A 25,417-nucleotide genomic window follows, 5' to 3' on the forward strand; every position below is an offset into this window, starting at 1 on the left:
GCATGTTCCGAACTACAGAGTGAAAGTAAATGTTTCTTCTTATTGTGAAGGGTAGAGGGCTTGTGGGCTAGAAAGGTAGCAATGAGCATTATCCATGCAGGGGGTAAAAAAATAAAGTCTTAAATCTAAAATAAAAAGTACTTTCCTTGTTTTTTTTACAAAAAGCAGGTATTAGAGGCTAGTCAGCCTATATGCCCTTGTAAGTGATTACATAAATCACAAAGGAAAAACAACAACTCATCATGCAAATTACTTAGATCTAAGTGTTAGTAGACTCTTGATGAAACTTTGTGTAGCATAAGAGCTATGGAAGATCACAAATCATCAATTACTCCTGTGGAGCACTTCATCATTTATAAAGAATCTTTCAACCTGGCTGCTGTGGTTCAGTGGATTGAACATCAGCCTGCGAGCCAAGTGTCACTGGTTTGATTCCCAGTCAGGGCACATGACTAGGTTGCACATCAAGTCCCCAGTTGGGGGTGCAAGTGAGAGGCAACCACACAGTGATATTTCTCTCCCTCTCTTTCTCCTTTCCCCTTTCTCTAAAAATAAAATAAATAAATAAATAAATAATTAAAAAAAAATAGAATATTTCCCTGGAGAAAGACATCATATTACTAGATGATCATCCAATTATGGGAGAGAGTTGTTGTTTCCTCATTTTTTCAGATGTAGACTCTAAGGCACAAATTATTATAATATAAAGCAGTAGACAAAGGCGAAGTTCAGACATTGTAAACGAGTGGATCATGGGGTGTATGTGTCCTGCCACCGTGTTTTGTTTACACTTGAGAATATTTCAAAAGAAATTTAGGCAACGATTTAAAATTGGTAAATTTTGTATAAATATCCATAGTTTTTACTCTTGATATTCTAAAATGGCAGCAGTCTGTTGGAGGTGAGCAGTAGTGATCTTCTTAGAAAAGGTGTGTGGCCTTTCAGATGCACACAGTCTCTGCTGCTAACTCAACATAGGCAAGTGCAATTGCATCAGCGGGCCTCAAACAGGAGGGTCCCACCAGCCCACTTCTCCTTCCCATCCTAAAAGTTAGCATTGTTATTAATCACTTACATGATGAGCATATATTATTGAGTGTCTACTAGGTGTACTCTTTTAAAGCTGGGATAGAGCAATGTAAACAGCAAAGTTCTTACATTCATAGAGCTCTCCTTCTAGTTGATGGGCATTTTGATGGGACTTGATGGGCTCCCCTATTACATTTTACTATAAAGGCTGTGTGCAGTCATTTGAAAGATATTCATTTAAGATAGTATGGTTCTCGTGGCTGTATTGAGGAATTATTATGTTTCAGGTGTTGTGGCAAGCACATTGAATATCTTTTCTAACAAGTTTCACAATAACTCTCTAAGATAGGTGATTACTATCCTGATGCTAAACATGAGTTTATAAACCAAATTTCAGACAGGGAAACTTGCCCAAGGTTTATAAACTACGGAACAGTGAAGCTATGGTTTATATACAGATCTAACAAAAAAGACAGCCTTTTTAAAAATTGTTTTTCTATTACAGTTGTTCCATTTTCCCCCCATTGCTCTCCTCTGCCCCACCCATCTCCCCTGTCTCCCACAGTCAATCCCCACCTGGTTGTCCATGTCCATGAGTCATTTATACTAGTTCCTTGAAAAGACAGTCCTTCTTGTGTGACTTACCATAAGTTGCTAAAAGCAATTAGCTCTAGTTTCAACATTTTGCCTGGAAACCATCATGCCCAAATCTACAAGTTAATTGGATTCATACACTTTCTTCTCAGATATAGAAGTAAATGTTCACTATGAGTGGATACTACGGGCTGCCCTTTTCCCAACTTCCTATACTGTTTTCCGTTCCATTTTTTTAGTGTTTCTTTGAAGCCAGTTTCCTTTACTTTCATTATTCAGTCTCAAATTAAAAATCCAGTATTTTAGGTTTTTCTTATAACAGCAGCATACTTCGAGGAACTCTCTCTCCCAATGAACAGCTTGCCTTGAGCATTTTGGCATAAACAGAGAAAATTTCCCCTATTAGCCATGTACAACTAATGGACATGCATTTGTGGCAATGAGAAGAGTGTAAGGACACATATATGAGATCAGATGAAATAATCAGAGTGATTAAGGAACATTACCTTCATTGGTCATTAACCACATCATGTAAAATATATAAGTATCAACAGATTCTGATTTATCTTCATAAATATGGGAATAATGAGGCAGTGAATAAATTAATCCCTAAAGCAGTAAAGTTAATTGTCTGGCAGAGCTGTTTGATGGCTACTGCAATTTCCTCCATTCATAGATAGAAATTCTCATTTAAAAAATTACTTTCAGCAAGCTAATATTCCTTTACTTAAAAATTAAAAAAAATAAAACAAAACAGACTTCCTGACAAGATGGAGGCATAGACAGACACACTGCATCTCCCTCCACAATTAAGAAGGGATACAACTACCTCAAAACTAGAAACAACCAGAAGTTCCAGAAAATCAAACTGCGTGGAAGTCCAGCAAAGATATAAAGAAGAAATATTCATCTAGACAGGTAGGGGGGGCGGAGCCGGGATGGAGAGGATGTGGTGTGGTGGCGGCAGACTGGCAGAAAATGCAGTCACACATTTTTAAAAGCCAGGAGGGACACCTGGGGAGGGTTCCCAGCTCCTCGCCAGACCTTGAAGCCCACAGTCCCAGCACTGGGGAAAATCAAGTCTCATTGCTTCTGACTGTGCAGACCAGTGTAGATTGGGGTGGAGGCAGAAACTGCCGATCTCAGCAGAGTCCGCTTGTTTAAAGGGCCCCCTCAGTCCTAGAATGTCCGCAGACCCAATCACTCTGGGAATGATGGCCAGGGCAGCAGCTAGAAGGGCGCCAGTCTGGTGCAAAAGTGGGAGAGGTGCCTGGAAAAGGGGTGAGTGCTGAGCAGGTGGCATTGTCCCTCTTGGACCCCTCCTCCACATACAGCGCCACAATGTGGTGAAACAGGTCACTCGGTACTTACGAATCCCAAAGTCTCCGCCCCTTACAACATAACAGGAGCGACAGCTCTACCTGGGATGCAGAGGCAAACAAACACAGGAGCCTGTCAGAATGAGGAGACAGAGAAGTATGGTCTTAAAGGGGGAACTGATCAAGATTCCAGTGGGAGAACTAAGCGACAAGAAGATAGTCAACATAACAGATGAGGAGATAGACAACCTAACAGACACAGAATTCAAAACACTGGTGATAAAGATGCTCACATTCTTGACAGATATGCTTGAGTATGGCAAAGGCATAAGAGAAGTGAAGGCTATGCTAAGTGAAACGAAGGAAAATCCACACAAAACCAATGGTGAAGGGAAGGAAACTGGGGTTCAAATCAATGATTTGGAACAAAAGGAAGTAAAAAACAGTCAACCAGTGCAGAGTGAGAAAGCAAGAATTGGAAAAACTGAGGAAAACTTCCGAAATTTTGTGCAGGAGATGGACATACCGGTCCTGGAAGCACGGAGGGTCCTCGGCGAGCTGGACCCAGAGGGGACAACACCAGGACGGATCATGACTAAGATGCCAAAGGTGAAAGATAAAGACAGAGTCCTGGGGGCAGCAAGAAAGAAGCGGTAAGTTGCCTACATGGGGGTGCCTTTATGACTATCATCTGATTTCTCAGTGGACACTTTACAGGCAGGAAGAGACTGGCAAGCAGTATACAATGAGATGAAAAGCAACCTACAACCAAGATTACTCTACCCAGCAAAGCTATCATTTGGAATGGAAGGGCAGATGAGGTGCTTCCCAGACATGGTCAAGCTAAAGGAGTTCATCATCACCAAGCCATTATTATATGAAATATCAAAGGGACTTACTTAAGAAAAAGAAAATCAAAACTATGAACACTAAAATGTCAACAAACTCACAACTATCAACAACTGAATCTAAAAAATAAAAACAAAACCCAACTAAGCAAACCAGAATAGGAACAGAATCATAGGTATGGGGATCATTTAGAGGGTTATCAGCTGGGAAGGGGGAGAGGAAGAAATGGGGAAATGATGCAGGGACTAAGAAGCATAATCAGTTGGTACAAAATAGACAGGGAGATGTTAAGAATAATATAGGAAAGGGTGAAGCCAAAGAACTTATATGCACTACCCATGGACATGAACTAAGGGGGGTGGGATTGCTGGGTATAAGGGGGGTACTGGGCAGAGGGGAGCAAAGGGGAAATAAATTGGGACTACTGTAACAATATAATCAATAAAAATACTTAAAAAAAAAAACAAAAAAGCAAAAAACTTCCAGCCAAGATGGGGAAGAGTACACCTCAACATTGACTTCTCTAGGAGAATAATCAAAAGTTAGTAGAGGACTTCCAGCCACGATGGAGGCATAGACAGACACGCTGCATCTCCCTCCATAACTAAGAAGTAATACAACTACTTCAAAATTAGAAACAACTGGAAGTTCCAGAAAATCAAACTGCATGAAAGTCCAACAAACAAAGATATAAAGAAGAAATACTCATCCAGACAGGTAGGAGGGGTGGAGCCGGTGTGGAGAGGACGCAGTGCAGTGGTGGCAGCAGCAGCAGGCCGGCGGAAAGCACAGTTACACTTTTTTAAAAGTCAGGAGGGACACCTGGGGAACGTTCCCAGCTCCTCACAAGACCGGGAAACTCAGGTCCCAGCACCGGGAAAATCAAGCCTCGTTGCTTTTGACTGTGCAGACCAGTGTGGGTTGGGGTGGAGGCAGAAACTGAGAAATGAGGAAATGGTGCAGGGATTAAGAAGCATAATTGGTTGGTACAAAATAGGCAGGGTGAAGTTAAAAATAATCTAGGAAAGGGTAAAGCCAAAGAACTTATATGCACAACCCATGGACATGAATTAAGGGGGGTGGGATTGCTGGAGTGAAGGGGATACTGGGCAGAGGGGAGCAAAGGGGAAAAAAATGGAACTACTGTAATAACATAACCAATAAAATATACTTAAAAATAAAAATAAATATAAATATAAAAAAATAAAATAAATAACTTTTGGATTCTCATCTTCATTCACAGTATAGATCAAGTAACTGTGTTTGTATGTTTGAAAAAGAAACTTGAGTAATACTTACTATTAGCTTCAGGGTATAATATAATTGCAAGTGAAGACATTCAGTGATACATCCCTCCAAATGCTTATATTATGTGTCTTTGTGATTCATCGTCCCTAGTCCACTCAAACATTATGAGAAAATAAGTTTATTTTAGAGAACAACTCACTCTGATGAATAATTATTTACAAAATAAAGTATTGTGGAAAAAAGGTAATTAATTGTTAAGAACTCTGAAAATATTAAGTTAACATTAAAAGCATCTTATTATGTTTAAAACAGTATTATAAAATATCTTAACCCAAAATTCTTATGTTTTCTCCCTGAAAGTTATAAAAGTTTCAAAAATAAGTATTGTACATCTGTACAAATAAATATATTCCTTCTGCTCTATGTTTTCATATATGAAAATTGAAGCTCACCATGGGGACAAGGTATATATATATATATATATAGTAGGGCCACTTGGTGCTAGATTTGACATTCACAGAATTTCAAAATTTGACTTTTAGCATTTTCTTCAGATAATATTGTACATATAGTCACACAGATACACTGATGGAATCTTAAAAAATTATTTTCATAATTATTTAAAGAAATACTAATTTCACATTCTATTTTACATATTTTAATCATTTAATGTTAGCCTTTAAAATGAAAGGAGATTAATCTCTATAAAACTTTTAGATATGCTAATAACGTGGCTCTTATTTAGTACAGGATTTTTTCAGAATAGATATTTATAAGATCATGTGGCCAGTTTTTAAAGTGGTTAGTATCATAGTCCCAAGTTTCCATTCATTTATTTAATTCAATAAATATTTATTCAATATCTATAGAACACTCACTGTCTAGGTAATAAGAATGTCTTTATTCATATATATATACTAAATGCACTTCCTAGTAAGGGAAGAAAGACATATAAACAAACAAGCACAATTGAATAACACAGGTAATTTGAGAAGAGTCTGTCTTAAGTACATGGTGGTGTGAATGACATAAAGGAATTACTAACTACTTCTAGGGATCAGCACAATGACAAAAATCAGGTTATACTTCATACAGAATTATATCTTAAGTAAATATTGAAACTTAAGTGGATTTCACTAATTGATGGAAGAGGAAATGAAGCAGAAGCATGAGCCAGGAGGTATGACACAATGCATTGGGCCCTCCAAGTCATTTGCTGTGGTTGGTGTATACACAGGGCACGGAAGGACACATTTAGAGATGAGGCTGGAGACCTAAGCAAGAACCTGACATGAATCTTTTATTCCAGGTAGTAAGGTTTGTTTCTGTACTGTTCAATAAAATAACTGCGAGCCACATGTGGTTATTTAAATTTAAGTTTATATAATTAAAATTAAATATAATTAAAAATTAAATTTTATAGTAACTTTAGCAACACTTCAGGTGCTCAATAGCCAGTATGTCAAGTGGCTACTATGTGGGTCCATGCAGATATCAATAATTTCTATCATTGCATAAAATTTTATTGCATAACATTGAGTCACTTAGAATAAGAATCCAAAAATATAATACCTACCGAGATTAGACAAGTAATAAAGGTGAGTGAATATTGCTTAACATATACATATATATCAAATATATATAGTTTTTAATATATAATCCAGTATCACTAGATATTATTTATGACTGCTCAAGACATTCACTGATTTAAAATATATAGGTTGAAGGTTATATCTAAAATTCAGCCTCTTATTTAATATCTTTATGTAGATGTTGAAGAATTTTAAGCAACAAAATTCTTAAGTTACATATATCATACTGGTGCTTATTGGATCATGGATTAGGAGAAGGCAATATTGAAGGCAAATTATAGCAATAGTTTATTTGTGGCACAGTGAGAGAGAAGCTCAATCAAGGGGCACCAGTGGAGGTAAAGAAGAGATGATGGATAAACATTACAAGAAGAATCCTTAGACTGATGGCCATTTGGGTAGATGGTTTTGCCCTTTCCTAAGATAAAAAAGTACACAGAGAACACTTATGTTGGTGAATAGCAATAAATTCAGTTTCATCATGCTGAGATTGAGGTGCCTATGAGATATTATAGAATAAGTGTTCAATATAAAGAGAAATAAAAAATTATAGAGCACAGGATGAATGTCAATACTCTCTGGGGCATGGCCAAATTCAGGCCACTTCTTATTTTAAAAAATAAAGTTTTATTGGTATACAGTCATGACCATTTATTTAGATAATGTCTATGTCTATCTTTGTTATACAATTCCAGAGGTAACTAGATACAATAGAGACATATGGCCAACAAACCAAAAATATTTAATAACAACCATTTACAGAAAAAGTTTGCTGACCCCTACTCTAGCACAAGATATTAATGAGCTGTCTAGCAAATCCACATACCTCAATCAAATGTGTGAAGTAAACCTAGTCATTCATTTGTTGAATCAATTATAAAATATTATTTATTAAGAAGTACGTATATTCTGGGAATTAGACTAACAAAGCATATAAAAAATTATTCAGTATAAATAACAATTCGGCAGTTATTTTAAAATATGCAAATATGATTGTGATAAAGGAAAGATCTCAATATTTTCTTTCTTCTCAGGGTATCACAAGGAAGAAAATCCACCAAGGTAAATAAGTGAGTTCTTCCACTTTTGACAGTCTTCAATAATTTTGTTTAGGTTCATACAAATTTTCTACTGAAATATTAGGTGATATTGATTTCTCTGTCATTTCTCCCAGAGTAAGTCAACAATAATCCATAACTCCAGAAATGTGAGAGACTTCTGGACTGAAACCTATGAAACTCCAAAAGAACTTCCAGTGTAAATAAGGTACCCATGAGGTGGTTTGAAGGAAAGACTCTTCTTGGCATAACTACAATGTCAGTAAATGACTGTTTATGCATTTATTTATTCATTTGCCTACCAATTTATTTAGTAAATATTTTTTGAAGTACCTATTATTTACCAAGTTCTGTTTTGGCTTCAATATATAAAAGTGAAGAAGATAATTCTCAAAACCAAAATAGATATTGACATATTTGGGGAAATTATGTCTCATGGAGTGCTAAGGGAATGCAGTGGTAAAGTATAGATAGCAATTAAAACAAACGCATTAACCTTACTTCTTTACAAAATCCAATAAAGATGTCAAAAAATATTTAAAATACATCATTAATAACAGTGAAGAGAGAAAATAAGACTGTGATCATAGAATTCTGGAAGATAAGAAGAAAGATAAAAGTCACTGATTTAAAAGAACTGAGACATTTTCAGTTTCAGTAACAAGTAAAAATCTTGGAGGTAACTCTCATTGCAATAAGAAAAAGAAAAACAAACTGAATTTTAGTGATGTTGAACCAACCAGATTTTAGGCCAAAGCACTATACAGGAATATGGCTGGATAGGCGAGTTCAGGGAGTTGCAGCTGGGATCTGTTCAACTGCAGCAGAAGCCGTTGCAGCCATTGACTGGTAGAAACACACAAATGGTAACTTTCAATTAAAAAAAAAAAAAAAAAAAAAATATATATATATATATATATATATATATATATATATATATATTTAAAAAGACAAAGTAAGCCTTAGAACCAAACTCAAATATGACACAGATATTGGAATTATCATAGAGGATTTTTAAAATTTTTAAAAATTCTCACCCAATGACATCTTTTTTCATTGATTTTTAGAGAGAGGGTGTGAGAGAGTAGCACCAATTGGTTGCCTCTCGTCTACACCAGGACCAGGGATCAACCTGCAGCCTAAATATGTGCCCTGACCAGGAGCTGAACCCTCAACTCTTGGTTACAGGATAGCACTCCAACCAACTGAGCCACACTGGCCAGGGCACAGGATTTTTTTTTTTTTTAATGTTTGGTAATGTGTTTGAAGTTCTAACAAAATAAACAGCATGTAAGAACAGTTATTTGGGTAACATAAGCAGAGAAATAAAAACCCTAAGAATCCAAATGAAATGCTTGAAATCCCAATCCCTTCTCATTAGAAAATATATGAGACTTGGTTTGAACACCGTTGCTCCAGGCAACGTTACCCAGTGAAAGCACTGTGAGTACTCATCCTGGGATCCATGCATAGCAGATTTAACACACAGGAAATATGATCAGGATAACCTTTAGATGCTATTGTTGGGAATCTTGGTGACATTTGGAAAAGAGGTTTGAATTACCTCACAAACACAGAAAACTAAGGATATATTTCTGACCTGAAGTCAACAAAATAAAGAGGCGTTAAGTGGATAGCCCCCAAATGTCCATAAGCCTGACATCTATTAAGGGGTTAATCATTACTAACATTAAGTTAAAAATGGCATATTAGAATTTGTTTTTTAAGAGGATTGAGTTAGAAATTAATAAATTTTTTTCACAAAGTAAAAACTTCTACCATTGATAGTAGGTAATGTGCTTTTATGTGACCATCAGTGAATAGTTTTATTAGAATAATTATATATTTATTTCAGCATATTACAAAAATACAATTACCATAGGATAATGTGGTTTTGAGACTTCAGTATTATTTAGAGCAATTATTTTTAAGTAAAAAATTAATAATCATTAAGTAAAACAGAGAAGATGATAAAAACTGAGGATGTTGGTAGTCAGTTGGCTGAATTCTGAGGCTCACTGAGCTATGGCAAAAATAATAATTTTGATAGAAAATATGCATTGTGGTTATATCATAGGATATGAAAATGGTTGTGGAGAGGCACTTGCGGCTAATATTCAACAATTTGCCTTGGCCCAGTATGTGTCATGCTTGTTTTAAGCACAGAGATATAGCAGTGAATAAAAGACACAAATATCCCTGTTGTGATGAAACATTCATGCTATATTTATATCCGGGATGCTATAGGATAAATTAAGTTTGGAATGAACTGAATTATGATTTTTAAATTATAAATGAAAGAAACTTTATTCTTCCTTGGTTTTTGTTTGGTACTAATTTTTTCCCTAAAAATCTTTACACAATGCTTAAATCATTTCTGTTGTTTGGAGTTAAACATTTAAGTGGTTTGTTTTTAACTTCAACATGCTCAATATTTAAAAGGAAAATTTACAAGTACTTTGCAGAAATATATGCTATTCTTTCAGGAATATATCATCTCCAGTACTTTCATAAAAATAGCTAGTTGGTGTAGGAAATATTTTTAGTAAGACCAAGATTAAAAGTTTATTTGACTGTGCCAAGTTTGTTTAACTATATTTTATAGTCACAAATCATACCCTTATGTTTCTTGTTTCACAGAACCGTTGTGACAAGACACAGACACTTTACTGATGCTCAGTTATCAGTACTGAGCAGAGAACTAAAAATATATGCCGCTACTAGGGAGTCATTACTACCATTCCAAATGCATTAGTGTGCCTTCATATTATATCCTCAATTTTTGTAACAAATATTCAGTAATAAAGTTTCCTTGGTAAAGTACTTTCTACAGAAAACCTGTATATTGTTATGTTTTTATTGGATACTGATTTTAATAAAGAATGTTAGGTCTCTTCAGATGATACCTTTAGCATAATTATAGCAAGCTCCCAGACTCATCTGTCAAGTTTACTGACTGAGCTCCTTCATTGCTTCTGTTTCCTTGCACTCCGCTTTTTTCTTATGTAAATTTTTAAAAAATAGCCAAAACAAAACTAAAAAATTATTTCCCTCCTAAATTAAAAAAAATGTGTTGTATTATTCCACTTTTGTGAGGTATCTAGACTAGGCAAATTCATGGAGACAATAAAATAGAGGTTACTGGGAACTGAGGGGAGAAGAAAATGTGGGGTTACTGTTTAATGGGTACAGAATTTTTGTTTGGGATGATGAAAAATCTCTGGAAATGAATAGTAGTGATGGTTGCACAACATTGGAAATGTGCTTAATGCTCCTAAATTGAACATTTAAAATGTAAAATGGTAAAATTAGTGTTATGTTATTTCAATCACAATACAAAAATAAATTAAAAAGTGTTTTATACCACAATATTTGCAATGGCATCATTATGTACTTGTTTGTTATATAATGTTGGTGCCACCATGTTTTAATTACCAGGTGGCAACCATCAAGATTTGCAACTACATGAAATCAAAAACAAAAAATAATCTTCACAGTTTGTCCTGCAATCACCAGCAGCTACAACTATGCGGTTTTACTTTCCTCAGACAGGCACATAATGTTCTTATCATTCAGAAGTTTAGAATAATATAGGAAAGGGTGAAGCCAAAGAACTTCTGTGCACAGCTCATGGACATGAATTAAGTGGGATGGGATTGCTGGAGGGAAGGGGGTTACTGGGCAGAGGGGAGCAAAGGGGAAAAAAATTGGAACTACTGTAACAACATAATCAATAAAATGTACTTTAAAAAATAATAATAACTATTAAAAAACAAAATCAGAACTACAAAAAAAATCACCTACTTTTAGGAGCTGTTTTAAATGTTTTTATTTATTGATTTTAGAGAGAGAGAGAGGGAGGGAGAGACATCAATCATCAATTTGTTGTCCCACTTATTTATACATTCATTGGTTAATTTTTGTATGTTCCCCTGCCTGGGGATAGAACCTGCAAACTTGGAATATGGGGACAACACTCTAACCAACTGAAGTACTCTGCCCTGCCAGGGCCAAGAGCTGTTTTCAAAAATTAAAAAAACTCATGATTTAAAAAGCGATAAAGCATGGTCTACTTTATTGTCATGTTAATCTATATCTGCATCAAAAAATCCATCTCATGTATTATTAAAGAAATAACCTAAACAAGACAAATTATTGCTATTGAAGGGACAACTTGAATCAAATCAAATAGTTCTCAAGGGGCTATAACTATCTCAGTCATTATTTTACAGTGCAGATATTAGAATAAAGCCTTTCATCTATTTGTCCACTTAAATTCTGGATGGCTGTATTCTGTGGTGGAACATTGACTTTTCCTAGGATACAGGGTAAATGGAAAGGAGAATATTTACAGACCAAGTAGATGCTGTGCAGTATATACACATTTAAAAGCTCCAAACTAAACAGGACATAACTTTCAGGGTAGAGTATGAATCAAAGGCAAGACAAAGAAGAAACAATCTCCTAAAAGCCTAAAATTCATTCTGAATTTTTGTTACTTGATATAAACTTACATAGCTTATATTATGTGACAGTCTGTTCTATGCCCTTTGCAAACAGAGACTCATTTATCCTCCCGTATAAAGAGGTGCTATCAATGGGAAGACTGCCTAAGATCACAGACATAGTTAATGTCAGAGCCAACAATCAAAACTGAGCAATCTGGCCTCAGGGTCTTTGGACTCAAATATTACACTGCACTACCTTTTTGAAGAGCTGGTAAAGAGAAGTGGTCTTTGTTGCAGAAAATTACAAATATCGGGTCTTCTTTGCTTTTTAAAATGCAGGTATTGTACGTTATTCCCTTCTATCTGTTATGACAACATTTTGTTTGTTTTTCTTTGTTTGAAAACAAAGTGCAGCATTTCCAGTGGAGTCTACTTGGTGGGTGTATGGTAGCAGGCCTTATTCTTGCAGCCCTACTCAGCTAATGAGTACACAGACAGTCACGTAGCCAGGAGGTAGTCTTCCAGGTAACGTCTGGCTTTCATCCCCCTCTTTTGTAGTTTCATTCACTTCTAGCACTACCTCTCCAAAGCTGGTCCCATCTGCAAAATGTCAACATTTCTGGCATCAGGGTGTGAGAAGCCTTCATTACCCACAAGGCCTTTTCCCATGTGAGAATTCACAGGGAAAGATTCTATGTAAGTCCTTCTCTCCTTTATTCCTAAATTCAGATTGTGTGATTCCTCCAAGTCACAATTAAGACCACAGATTATTTTAGTACCTCAAAAGATGAACCTACATAGAATGGTTAATATCTTAGGTTGTTTACATGTTCTAAGAGCTTTAGTTAACTTAAATACTTCTACTGGTTGCTCTTTCCCACTTAAAGATTGCTCTCCTTAGAAATAAATATACAAGCAAAGAAGTCAGCTTTTTCTATTTCCCTGACATTGCTTACACAACAAAAGAACTGGTTGGAGCTGTAAGAATAGAGTGTGGAGTACATGATTTCAAGCATTAGCTTTGTGCTTTTAAAATTGATTATGATAGTACCTAACTATGATATGGTTATTATAAGTCTTAGTTGAGATAATGCACTTAAAGAATACACCACAGTGTCTGGCACAGAATAGGTCCTCCACTCATTTATCTTTAATATATCACCCCAGCTTTCTGAGCAGTGGTCCAATATTTACCATGCTTCTCTTCTGTTACTAAGATACTAATACAGCAAGGTGAAAATAACTGCCTGCTAATTAGTCTCCTTGATTCTAGTGTTACCACCCTGTATATACTTGCTAGATGTGATTTGCTAAAATAAAAACTTTATCATGTTATTACCTCATTCAGGTACTTTTGATAACATCAGCTACTTGCACAGTAATTGGCATATATTAATCACTAATGAATATTTGTTGAATAAACCAATGAATAAATACGTGCTCCAAGGGAGACTTTCAAGACCTTCCATAGACAGAATCTACCCTCATTTCTTTCCTTATCACCCTTTAGTTATTACCATGGACTTAGAACTTCAGTTATTGTGTGACTTCAACATGTCAGACCCCATGGCAGTTGCTGGATATTCAAGGATGATAAAAGAGCTGATGGCTTATTTGAAAGAAGGTGTACACTTAAGTTGCATTGATTTATTTATTCTCTTGCTTTCCTGTTGTCATGGTTTCCTGTTGTTAGAGCTGTTTCACCAGCCTAAAGAGCTGTCTTTCTCCTTTCACATTCTTTTTATCCCTCAGGATTCAGCTCAAATTGTACTTTGTTCTCAACAAATATTCACCTAACCACCCTTGTGTAATGTGATCTCTCCCCCATCCCTTTTCTGACTTGCTAAGGTAATTATTTTTAGGTACAACATATTTTACTTTGGCCAGGAGTTATAATTATTTAATGCATTATTAGTTTTCCAGTATAACAGCTCTAAATATCTATATATATTGCTTATGCCATATCTACTTACTCCAGTCTAAGTGCTCATATGCATGTTTCTCACTTTATAAATTTTTTTTCTTGGTATCTTCCACAGGGTCTAGTATTGACTTTTTCTCCCATAGTGGTTCCTCAGTAAATATCTGCTGATTGATTGATTGTTTGATAGGTTACTGGAAATCCCCTCATATTTAACAGAGGGGTATGTGCCTTGTACAAACTACTAGATATTCAATAAATGTTGGCTTGTTGTCCCAGTGCAAATTCATGAACCCATGTCATAGAAAGAATAATAAGTCTCCTGACTGCAACTGACCAAAGAGATGCTCCTGAACATTCAAGAAGAGTCAAAGAATAAAGAAATAGAATACCTCTTGGGCTAAAGAGAGGTACTCATTTCCATATCTTTTCCCTATCTCAGTTTATGACTTACTCTGTCCTTGTCTCTATTGATATTTCTGCTTCATTGCTCTGAATGGACATTCTTCACCTTAGAGTCTCTGGATTTTTATGAAGTCCATGAATTAATTTCAACAGGATTTACTTGGAACCCAGTAAAACGCTATCAGTGAAAAAGGCCAGGCAGTTATTTAACAAGTACAAAGTACAGATTGAAACCCAATTTATCTAACTATGAAGTCCCTGTTTTTCCAATTATATCGTGATTTAGGAAATTTCTCAGCAGAAAATACCTTGGACTAGGAAAGGGATGCAGTCTGATCGTTGGACTGGCGTGTCCAAAGAAAGGCTTGAAACCATAACCACAAGAATGGCAGCAGCAGAAGTGAGGACACTCACGTATTGTGTGAGTAAGCACAGCTCTGAATGTTTTACATACTAACCTGTTTTAAAACTCACCGCAGACTTACAATGGGTAGTATAAGGTTATCCACATTTTATGGATTAAAAACCTGAGAAACAGAGAGGTGACCATGACTTATGAAAGGTATAAGAATACTGAACACAGTGGTGATGGGTCAGGGGAATGGAATCATGTGGGAAAGTAAAGGTAACCAAGGTAATGGTTTTCTACTACCAGTTTGTCTCAAGCCATCCTGCATGCAAGGCTGCCCTGAAGTCCACCCTAGCATTATTTCTTGGCTAAAGGAGAAAATCTGCCCAAGATGGCAATAGAAAGAACCAGAAAACCCACGGCAACCCCTGACCTGACTTTGAAGAGTCAGTCTAAGAATACACCAGTCACATCAGGTTTGCAAAGATAATCACCTGCTTATAGACCTCTTGGAAAATAAAAAGGTGTCATAAGGAGACCTTTCCAGGCTCTGGCATTCTTCACATCCTTAATATGCAGGTCCAGTTTAAATCACTTGTATCTGATGTCACTGAGAAAGAGTGACTAGCCTTGAAATGAACTTTGACAGCGGGCTGAATGTAGTTATCCTGTTAACTAGTGGGTTGTCAGTAGAAATCACAGTTTAAGTGGTTTTAATAGCAGGTGTGGTATGTGCTCTGAATTTGAATATTTCGAATATCTATACAGCAGCCAAGGTTTCTGTGAACCCTGCCCCCACACATTCCAAGCCAGGATAAGTTTCAGTAGCCTCTGCAAGCGCTGCTGCCAGCCTCAGAATTGCTCCATTTCCCATTAGATCCGCAAGAGGCCTGGATCCTGACAATAGCTCCATGGTTTCTTTGTGACTTAATCGTATATGACTTTGTCGTGACTTAGTTTCTTCTATCTAAAAGCAAGTGTGACCATAAATGCAACTTAACATCTGATTGAAGGTACAGGTTTTAAATAAAATCACGTTTGACCAAATTGAGGTTTTGAAGGTGAAGTTCTCACTGGAGTTTTTTTAAAAATGGAAATATTTGTTCCTACTCAAATATAGAGTTTGTAGATAATTATAATTTGGTCACAGTTTTTAAAATACTCTGCAAAGAACATGTTACCCAAGAGTTTTGATAGTTACATTTCTGTCTTCAGAGCTTGATCTTTCTTAAAATGTGTATAATAATGGAAAACTAGAAGACCTGAGTGTTAATATCTGTTGTGCTTCTTACCAATGAGGTGAACTTGGAGAGATCATTGGAATTGTTTCCTCGTCTATGAAATGGAAGCAGTAAATATGACTTCTCTTGCTCATTAAAAAGAGTTCAATTTACCAGAGCCGTGCTTTGAGTTAACATGCCTCATGTATATTGCCTCTCTACATCTTCATTCCAATGTTATGACTTAGGTAATGATTTCTGCCTGTTTTACAGAATGAAAACTGAGATTCCGAGTGGTGAAGTAAGTTGTCTGAGTTTATACAGATTACGATCAGGGTGAAGGACCTGGATGTGAACCTTAACCAGAACGGTCCTGTTGTATAAAAGTAAAAAGGAAGTAAGAAAGAAGACAGATATTATCTCTTCTTTTCCTTCTGTCTTCCTTTTTCTACTTTGTCTATAATATTCTTATCCCTCTCTTCTCTCTCTCTCTCTCTCAACAGTTATTGCTGTTATTTTTCAGATATACTTTAGTAGGGTTGGTTTTTGTTTGTTTGATTTTTAGATCCCAGAGGGAGAGAGACAGAAACAGAGACAAAAAGAGATTTGATAGAAACATTTTTTGGTTGTCTCCCTGAATGGGGACTTAACCTGCAATGCAGGCATGTGTCTTGACTGGGAATCGAACCCACAACATTTTGGTTTAAGGGACAAAGCTCCAACCGAGTGAACCACACCAGCCAGGGCAGGGTGGGGTTTTGATGAGGAGCAGACCAAGGCTGGGCAAAATAATAATAATCATGGTGTGGTCCATAACAAATGCTTTTAATGTCTTTATGAAGTCATTGAAAGTGTTTCTTGAGAATTTATTATATGTCATGATTGTGCTGGGTGCAGAGGTTCTACAAATGTGAGGACGGTGTGCTTCCTCCCTTGGAGTAATTCATGTACATAAATAACTATAGTATGAAGAAGCGACTGTATGTTTTAAAAAATAGATTGTGTCATACAACAGAATATCAGAGGAAAAATTAATCCAGGTAAGGGGATCATTTGCACCATTGTTTAGGGAAAAATACTACTTGTCTTTTTCTAAACCATCAGAATTACTGGGTTTGTGGTTATTAAATGGCAAGGAAAAGAGTACTGGGGTACCCTGTTAAAATTAGGGAGGCAAGGATTGGGGGTTTGATAACATTTCCCCTCCTTTAGTTACCCACTCAAGAATTTAATTCCTTGAAGTTACATCAAGGCAAAAGAGTGTTTGCTGTGGAACTGTATCCTTAGCCGGCTAGAGGAGGGAAGGAGGGAGGGTGGGGAACGGAGGGGGATCTGCTCATGTTTCACAGCTGTTGATTTCAAGTTTCCACCTGGTAATAGCCTTGGGGGCCAGAGCATAAAAATACAAGTCAAAACAGAGAGACAGACAGACAGAACTAAACAGCATCCAGCAAGAGAATTACACAAACTTAAAAAAAAAAAAAAGCCTTCCAGTAGCTAAATAAATGGCTTTTCTTGTACTTGCACTGTCTTTTTTTCTATTACTGAAATTTAGAAAGAGCCATAGACTTTGCCTCTTCCAAGTTCTAGATTACATAAAAGTGTAGTCTATAAAATAAAAGTTTTCATATACAGGCTAAATTTGTGACCAGCTTCTAGTATCTGTGTGCCTTATTTAAAAAAACAAAAAACTGGTAGACAACAAGAAAGATTTTAAACTATGAATAATGAAAGTAATAAATGATGTGCTTTTCATATAAAACCATGGCTTTCTTTCAGAACACTAGAAACACATTCGAAATGCATAGAAAACCTGCATAGCATAGTACATGAATTTGCACAAACAGCCCAAGGCAAGTAAGTATTCAAATGAGTATTTTCACATGAGGCTGCTCATGTATTTTCACAAACCACATTGAAAATAACTACAAGATTCATTTCATTCCATTTGCTGGACTTACAGATCCAGAAAGCAAGAAAAACTGTCCTTTCAGAAGTATAATAAGTGTTCCTTGTAAACAAGACTAGAAAGGGTGGGTAGTGGAGTGAGGTAGGGGGTGGGGAAGCAAACCCTTTAGTTACAATATTTTAGGGAGATGAATCGACACAATAAAACAAATTTTAAGTCAAGTTCCTCCACTATACTACATAAACAGTTTAGAATCTTAAGCAGATGTAAAAGGAATAAAGCAAATGGGGAGAAAAAAAGGCCAATAAAGTTTCTGGCTACAATACAAGAGACATATCATTACCATATGATCTAATGTGGGTGTCAGCCGGGTAGTGTTCATTGAGGGAAACCTTATTTTTTATCTGGGCCATGGAGTAGAAGCAGGAGATTTTCAACCTAGTGACAGGCACAGAGCAGCACCTACCCCCTCCTCCTTTCCACACCTGCAAACTCTTTTACTTGGGCCGAATATTTAGTGTAATTACATCTCAACTTTGAGGGCTCCTGTGGCAAATCCCTGGATTAAAAGGTACGGTTTTCAATAATTGTCCTGAACTCCGCTACAGACTAATAAAACTTTGACCAAGTTGAGAGGTTATTTGGTGAGAAAAAGCAAAGAAAAAATAATTGTGCTAAACTTTTAAAAATGTTTTTGCAGCATTAAAAAAAATATTGTTGAAAACGGAAGTTAAATATTTGGTTAAATGATTAAATGCATTGTTTTAGTTCTTTCTCTCTGTTCTTGCAGAAAAGATGTTTATTAAAAATTGTGACTTAACAATATGACTATATTTATATATTTGTATTTGTACTAACGAAGTGTATAGCTCTTTAAAGGTATTTGTAGAAAAGTATTCTAGACCAGCATATTACTCGTCGTTACATTATATTGCATTATATATTTAAGGATTTAGTTCCTTCCTGAATTCTTGTATATTTTAAGAACTTTTAAAACCTAAGAGAAGCGAACTCTGGTCATTAGTTGTAGCAGTCTAGTGTACATTTCTACAATCTAGCAAAGAAAAAAATTATCAGCAGAGAGGTGAAAATAAACATTGAAAAGATTTATGCTGATGATTAAAGACCTAACAAAATACTATCAGATTTAGCTATGTAATTCCTTAAATGTGAAGAAGAGACCTTGTTAATATTTTCAATACAAATGAAATTTTATTATAAGATGCATTCCCTATGAAATGAGGGTGTAGGTTATTTTTCTTTCTAATTGCAAAACAGGGTAACCTGATGACCACTCGTTAAGTGGGCTCCTGGTGATGTAAATACCTGTGGTTTTTTTCTTCCAATTGCTGTTTTGACCAGAAAAAGAACCAAATGCTTTCTATAGTAACCTTTATTTATGGATATATATGGTTTTATTGTTTATTTAAAAGTTACTTCTATTATTATTGAGGCTTTTAAAATTCATGTAGTGCTGGGGGCTTTTAATTATGCTCTGTATTATAGCTTCACTTCTCTCTTGAGGGTTAAATTTAAAGTCACTCCAAAGGCATAAATGACATCACACAAATGTTGATCCAAATGAAAAAAAAATTAATTTAATGGGCTGAAGTAACTTAAGGACCAGAGATTTTTATTTTTGATAAAATCCTTATGAACTATGGCACTATGCTTTGGTGAAGTAGTGACATTATTCTTAGCAATTAGAATTTAGGAAAAAGTCATACATTTAAGAGTACTTAAAACAGTTTAATTAAATTTTAAAAGTCTTTATCATCTCAGTAATAGCCTGCCTGATCTTTACATGGGCAATTGTTGCTTTTTGTTTATTTTTCTGCTTTCTTCAGGAAGGAAGGAGATGATTAAAGAAATCATTAGTATCAACTGCCCACATTAATTGTTTTAAGGTGCTGAGTCTTCAAGTATTATGGCACCAATTTAAAAGAAGCTAGTTTGTGGAAGAATCTGTATCAAGTTCCTGGACATGTTAGTATTATTCCCTAGAACAATCAGGGTTAAAATGCACACACACATGCACACACTGAAGAAATGGCACCTATAAGCTGCCTGTTTGCATTCAGCTTCACCCCAAAACAATTTGTGTAGAGAATTTGCACCATTTTAACAATAGTGAATAAATATAAATAATAATATTTCCTTGAACTTATGCTCAACATTTCCTTTTGTGGGTTAGTGAAATAACCAGGCACTTTCTGTTCTGGAGAAAAGATCAAAACGTGACATCTGCATTACTTCTTGTTGCTATTCATTAAATCTGCAATTACTTTGCTTCGTTTTTCTTCTAAAATTGTGAGACATTAAATATGCAAGGCTAGCAGACTTGTGGTAAACCATAAACTTTGCATTTTAATGTGAAACAGACAGAAAACCCTTCCCTTAGATCCAATCCAAGAAAACACTGCCAAAACAATAGGGTCTCCCTTAAAAGGCAATGCAGTATAACTGAGTGGGAATGTGCTCCTAGGGAAAACCTGATACTGAACTTAAAGGGGCAGTGTGAATAATAATCTTAGTAGTACTTTTAAAATAAAATCTACAAGTCCATATTGTACATGTGCTACATTAAATATACTTCAGTAATAAATATAAACTAAGACACAAAATTATAAAAATTGAAAAATATTAATTCTCTTTCTAGTGGATCTAGTCAAAAATTTCCAGAAGATACATAGGGTTAGTGCATACAAATATATATATACGTACACACATATATATGTGTATATATATGTGTGTGTATATATTTGTTTTTGCTTACGCTACAATTGGATAATGAATCCAATCAATGATTTAATTCTATGCATAAATGTGCAGCTTTAATTTGGATTCTTATACATGTAAAATTTAAAATAGAGATGATTAGACTAGAGATAACATCTGCAATGTGTTTTGGGAACAGTTTCAATGTGGTTTTGAACTATATCAACTCAAAAATAGGCTCCTTGCTCTTTACACGATCAGCTAATTTTTGTTATTCAGATTTATTAAGATTTAGTTAGTCAATTTTATCTCACTTCAGCCAACTAAACACCAATTTAGCAACACAGATGTATTTAAGTGCTTAAGGAATGAATTGATAAATATTGTATGGATTTGTCAAAAGTGTACCTTTTGTTTGTTTACAAATAGCCATATAAGTAACGCAAAATAATATATGTCATATAAAAATCAGTTAAGATTTTTCATATGTGTTTATCGGTTCATTTTAAATGATCAGTTTGAGAAACTATCCAATAGAATTTTTTTTAAGTGAATCTTGTTTATACCAAGTTGACGTAGTCAACTCAATATCTTTCTTATGCTACAAATTTGATATTGGAAGATAGATAATTTGTGTTTAAAAAAATCAGACTGAATGGTTGCTTAGCACAAACTAAATAACTTGCGTTAATGAACTGATGATTAATTGAGTCATTTATGTGCAAAAATATTGTGCAAGGCTGGGTACAAAACAAAGAATAATAAGGCACGCCCTGAAGGAGTACATCTTCCAGTGGGGGGGAGGGCGGTTGGGGAGGGGAGACCAAGCACGCAAAACAAATTACAATATAATGTGGTAAGTTCTTTAAAAGAGGTAAGAGCAACAAGCATTGGGAGCACAGAAGAAGGAGAAAGCAGTGTCCTGACTGGATAAGTCAGGGGAAGTCCAGGGGAGGCCATTATCTCCTTTAATCTTTACAACACTCTTACAAGGTAGGTACTTTAAATGATAATTAGTTTCGAGGGTCAGGGTTGAGGTGGGGGCTGGGAGTGAAGAGAAAATGGAGAGAAATGTGACTAGATTATCAGTTGGCACCAAATTATGAATGGCCTTACAGGCACCACAGGGGATGTAGACTTTATTGGCAAGTCATGGAGGTTACAAAGGGTTTCCAGTAGAAGAGGAATATAATTAAATTGCATTTTTAGAAGATGACTTGGGCAGCAGAGTGGAAGACAGCCTGGTGTAGAGAGAATATTCAAGGCACATACCAGTTGGTGACTTTAACCATAGTTTCAGGAGATGAGAAGGGCGTGGACCAGGATAAATAACAGTAAGATGGTGAGATGAGCTTGGCTTCCAAAGATATTTCTGAAGCAGGAAGCAGAGAGCTCTCAGGTGTATAGACAGAACTTATCTGACTGTGACATGGCTTGTTTTGAGTGAGCACTGAAAATGTTCAGTATGAATTATCCCTAACAATTTTGTAAATGGTGTGAATATATAATGCGTTGTCTTAATTCAGACACGAAACTGAAAACAAGCCAATTTAAATGATACATTTTTCTTCATAAGTAAATAGCCATGAAAATTAGTCTCTAATGCATTTTATTATCTTTTAAATACATTTCTAATACTTTGCTTCCTAACAATAAATTAACAATACATTTTTTTATATATATGTTTTATATGTATAACTTTTCTCTAGTCTCTATTCTCATCTGCTGTGGGGTATTATAAACTAGGCAAGGCTACTCTTCTAAACCTTTGGTTTGTTTCCTAGGTCCCTTGGTTGTGAAGATACATGAAATAAATTATGAAGGCAACTATCATCTTCCTCCTGCTTGCTCAAGTTTCCTGGGCTGGGCCATTTCAGCAGCGAAGCATATTTGACATTTATGACCTCTTGGTAGCAGATGAGGCTTCTGGGACAGGCCCAGATGATCGCTTTTTTGATGCTCCTGGGCTAGAGCCTTTGGGACCAGTGTGTCCCTTCCGCTGTCAGTGCCATCTTCGAGTTGTCCAGTGTTCTGATTTGGGTGAGTGGAGGGCAGCTCTCTTACCTACCTTGTTCGTTATGTTCTGGGAATGGCTGCCTGGGAGGTTAGCACTTTCAGTTTTAATCTCTGCATTTCCACGTGTGAGCCACAGTGCCACCTAATGAGAAGTAAAGGAAGCAAAGTAGGATAGAAAGAAATGGCTTAAAGGTTAAGAGACTTTTTCTTTTGCTTTCTTTCTTTTCTTTTCTTTTTTTTTTTTTTTCCTGTAAGTCACAGCTCCATCACTTTGCAATCTTGGACAAGCCACTATTTAAAAAAATAATAAAAAATTCATGGCCCCCCTTCTATAAAATAAAATTTTAAGCAAAACAATATTTTATGTTCTGTGATTCCAGAGTGATGGTTTGTTTTAATTTGATGATTTTTTTTTTAATGAAGCCTTAGATATTAAGAAAACCTGGGCAATCTCTCTATTCTTGGCTTAGTCCAAAACAGAGTTCGAACATTACTAAACTGGAAAGTATGCAGACTTATCAGAAGCAAAACAAGTGAACTTTGAAAAAAAAAATCTTTCAAATACCAGAGTACTCTCTTAATCTCTAAGTCTTATATTTGCCTTTATTGTTGGTATTTTATATTCTAGCTGTTTATATCCTTTAGAAAGTTTCAAACTAAATCTTTATAAGTAGGGTATAGTGTAAATAATCAATATAATGTCAGAGCACATATCTTTAGCCAAATACAGTTTGATTTATCATCTTTCAAGAAAAATTTGGCCTGGGAATTGCAAGAGCAATACACTCTGAAGATAAATCTATAGAAGTTTAGAAATCCCAGCACATGGGTCAAAAGGGAATACATTTAGTTTACAAGGTTTACATGGCAGCTGATTCACATTCCTCTTTTTCTTTTGTTACATTTTGTTAATGGGAAGAAAAAACTTCCCAATGAATGACTCTACCATGGTGCGTTTCCTCATGGAAGAAACCCATAATAGCATAGTGGGACATTTTTCTGAAACCCTATATTCATTCAAAACATGCTTCCCAGCAGCATTTCACAGGAAAAAATTGCCATTACCTTCTACAGTTGAAATAAACTACATAGAGACCCATGGAAACATAAAACATGTTAAATAATAACTGAAAACCAAACACTAGCTTCTTCAATACTGACATACATTGCATAGCTATTTGAAACCCAAATAAGTGTATACAAATTATATAGAAAGGCTGTAAAAAGACTATAGGATAAGTCCACTGGATTTATCCATTCATTCATTTATCAAATATATCAGGAGCCCATAATGGGTCAGATATTTTCTGGGCCCTGGGGAGAAAGGAATGAGAAAGACAGATATGGTCCCTGTTCTGGAGAGTCTGGTATTCTACTGGTGAGGATTATTCTTTTTTTTTATTTGTATATTGCTATAGGGGAGATTAGATTACTATCAAATTCAAAAGAAACATTTATAAGCATCTCGAGATTATGTGAATTACAGGTTTAGGCAGAAAAAACAATGAGGTTGAAACTCTGAACAAAGGAATCGCCATTTGATGGATATACTGGTGGTAAACTTTTTCGGAAGTTACTAAAATGGCTGAGTTCCCAAGAAAACTGATGCAAGTTAAACTTCACTCTGCCTCTGAACAAGGCTAGAAGACTTCATGACTACTCCCACCACATGTTATCAGCAACGAAAGGAACGAAGACTTGTCCAATCCCTTCACTTAAGTTTTATTTTTCCATAAATATAGTTTTACTCTGCTTGCATGATAAATGGCCCATAAAGCTTGACTCTGATAAAATCATTGAAACAGTTCTCCAATTGTCTAGCATGAAAAAGACCCAAGCCTATTGCTCAAAACTAAACGGAAAAGTGTAGTGTTAGAAAAGAAACATCAAGGTTTGTTGACTTGGTGTTTTTCATGACAGTTTTGTGGTTGTTATTTTGTTTATTGTGTTATTTTAAGATGAGAATGTTCTCTATGTTATCTTATTTCTAAGGTCCCAGAGTATACATCATTCCTTTATTTTACATAGTTTTACTGACTCAGGAAAATATTTTTGCTAAAATTGTAATAATGATCTGTTTTGGGGAACCATATTTAACTAAGAGAACTGAGCTCGAATAAGCAATGGGTTCATCCAAGTTACTTTTAGTCTGTATTACTTAGATATTTAAATATTTAAATATGTTATCAAAAATGTTGGTCAGATATTTCTAAGAAAATATATTTCTTTTATTTTATTTTTTAATTACAATTAATGTTCAATATTACATTAGTTTCATGTGCACAGCATAGTGGTAAGACATTTATTGCACATGAGTTACAAAGTACAGAAAATGCATTTCTTAAAAGGAAGAGCATCCATGTCTACTTGCCTATAAAAAACACCCTATTCACATTTTCAACTACTATCTAATTCCTGCTCACTTTACGATTTTGGCAAGCTGTGTAGAGCCTTGATAAATTTATCTGCAGAAAAATCACAGTCAGTCTTAGAAAGCTCATTCTATGTCTGAGGTACCTGTCTCAGAGTAGGGGCTCAAAACATTTTTTCTCTGTGATGACTATGGAGTAAAAGTAGAAAAAAAGCAAGGAAGAAGAAATGGGCAAACTCACTCATACTAAAGGCAATTCAGTTTTAAGTTCTCTAGTGAAATGAACACAAAGTTTGTATTATAATAAAGAAAAACATGCTGTTCGCATTGGGATAAGAATTGTAAGTGCTTATCTGTATCAAAGGCTAATG

The 25,417-nt window shown here is 35.5% G+C and overlaps 1 protein-coding gene across 2 annotated transcripts in view; it reads left to right on the forward strand.

The window, feature by feature from the left end:
- The first annotated feature begins 18,334 nt into the window (after positions 1-18,334).
- Positions 18,335-25,417, forward strand: part of DCN (decorin) — a 39,822-nt gene continuing 32,739 nt past the window's right edge. Inside the window, exons 1-2 of one of the 2 annotated variants that reach the window (XM_090273895.1) lie at positions 18,335-18,512; positions 22,444-22,699. In XM_090273895.1, the coding sequence (XP_090130021.1) occupies positions 22,477-22,699 (223 nt within the window). In that variant the 5' untranslated portion in view covers positions 18,335-18,512; positions 22,444-22,476. Of the gene's footprint in view, positions 18,513-21,509; positions 21,653-22,443; positions 22,700-25,417 lie in introns of those variants that run through there. The other variant, XM_090273896.1, reaches the window with a different exon arrangement.

The sequence above is a fragment of the Furipterus horrens genome, unplaced genomic scaffold (assembly GCF_987537825.1).
Source record: "Furipterus horrens unplaced genomic scaffold, mFurHor1.1.pri manual_scaffold_4, whole genome shotgun sequence".
Lineage (NCBI taxonomy): Eukaryota > Metazoa > Chordata > Mammalia > Chiroptera > Furipteridae > Furipterus > Furipterus horrens.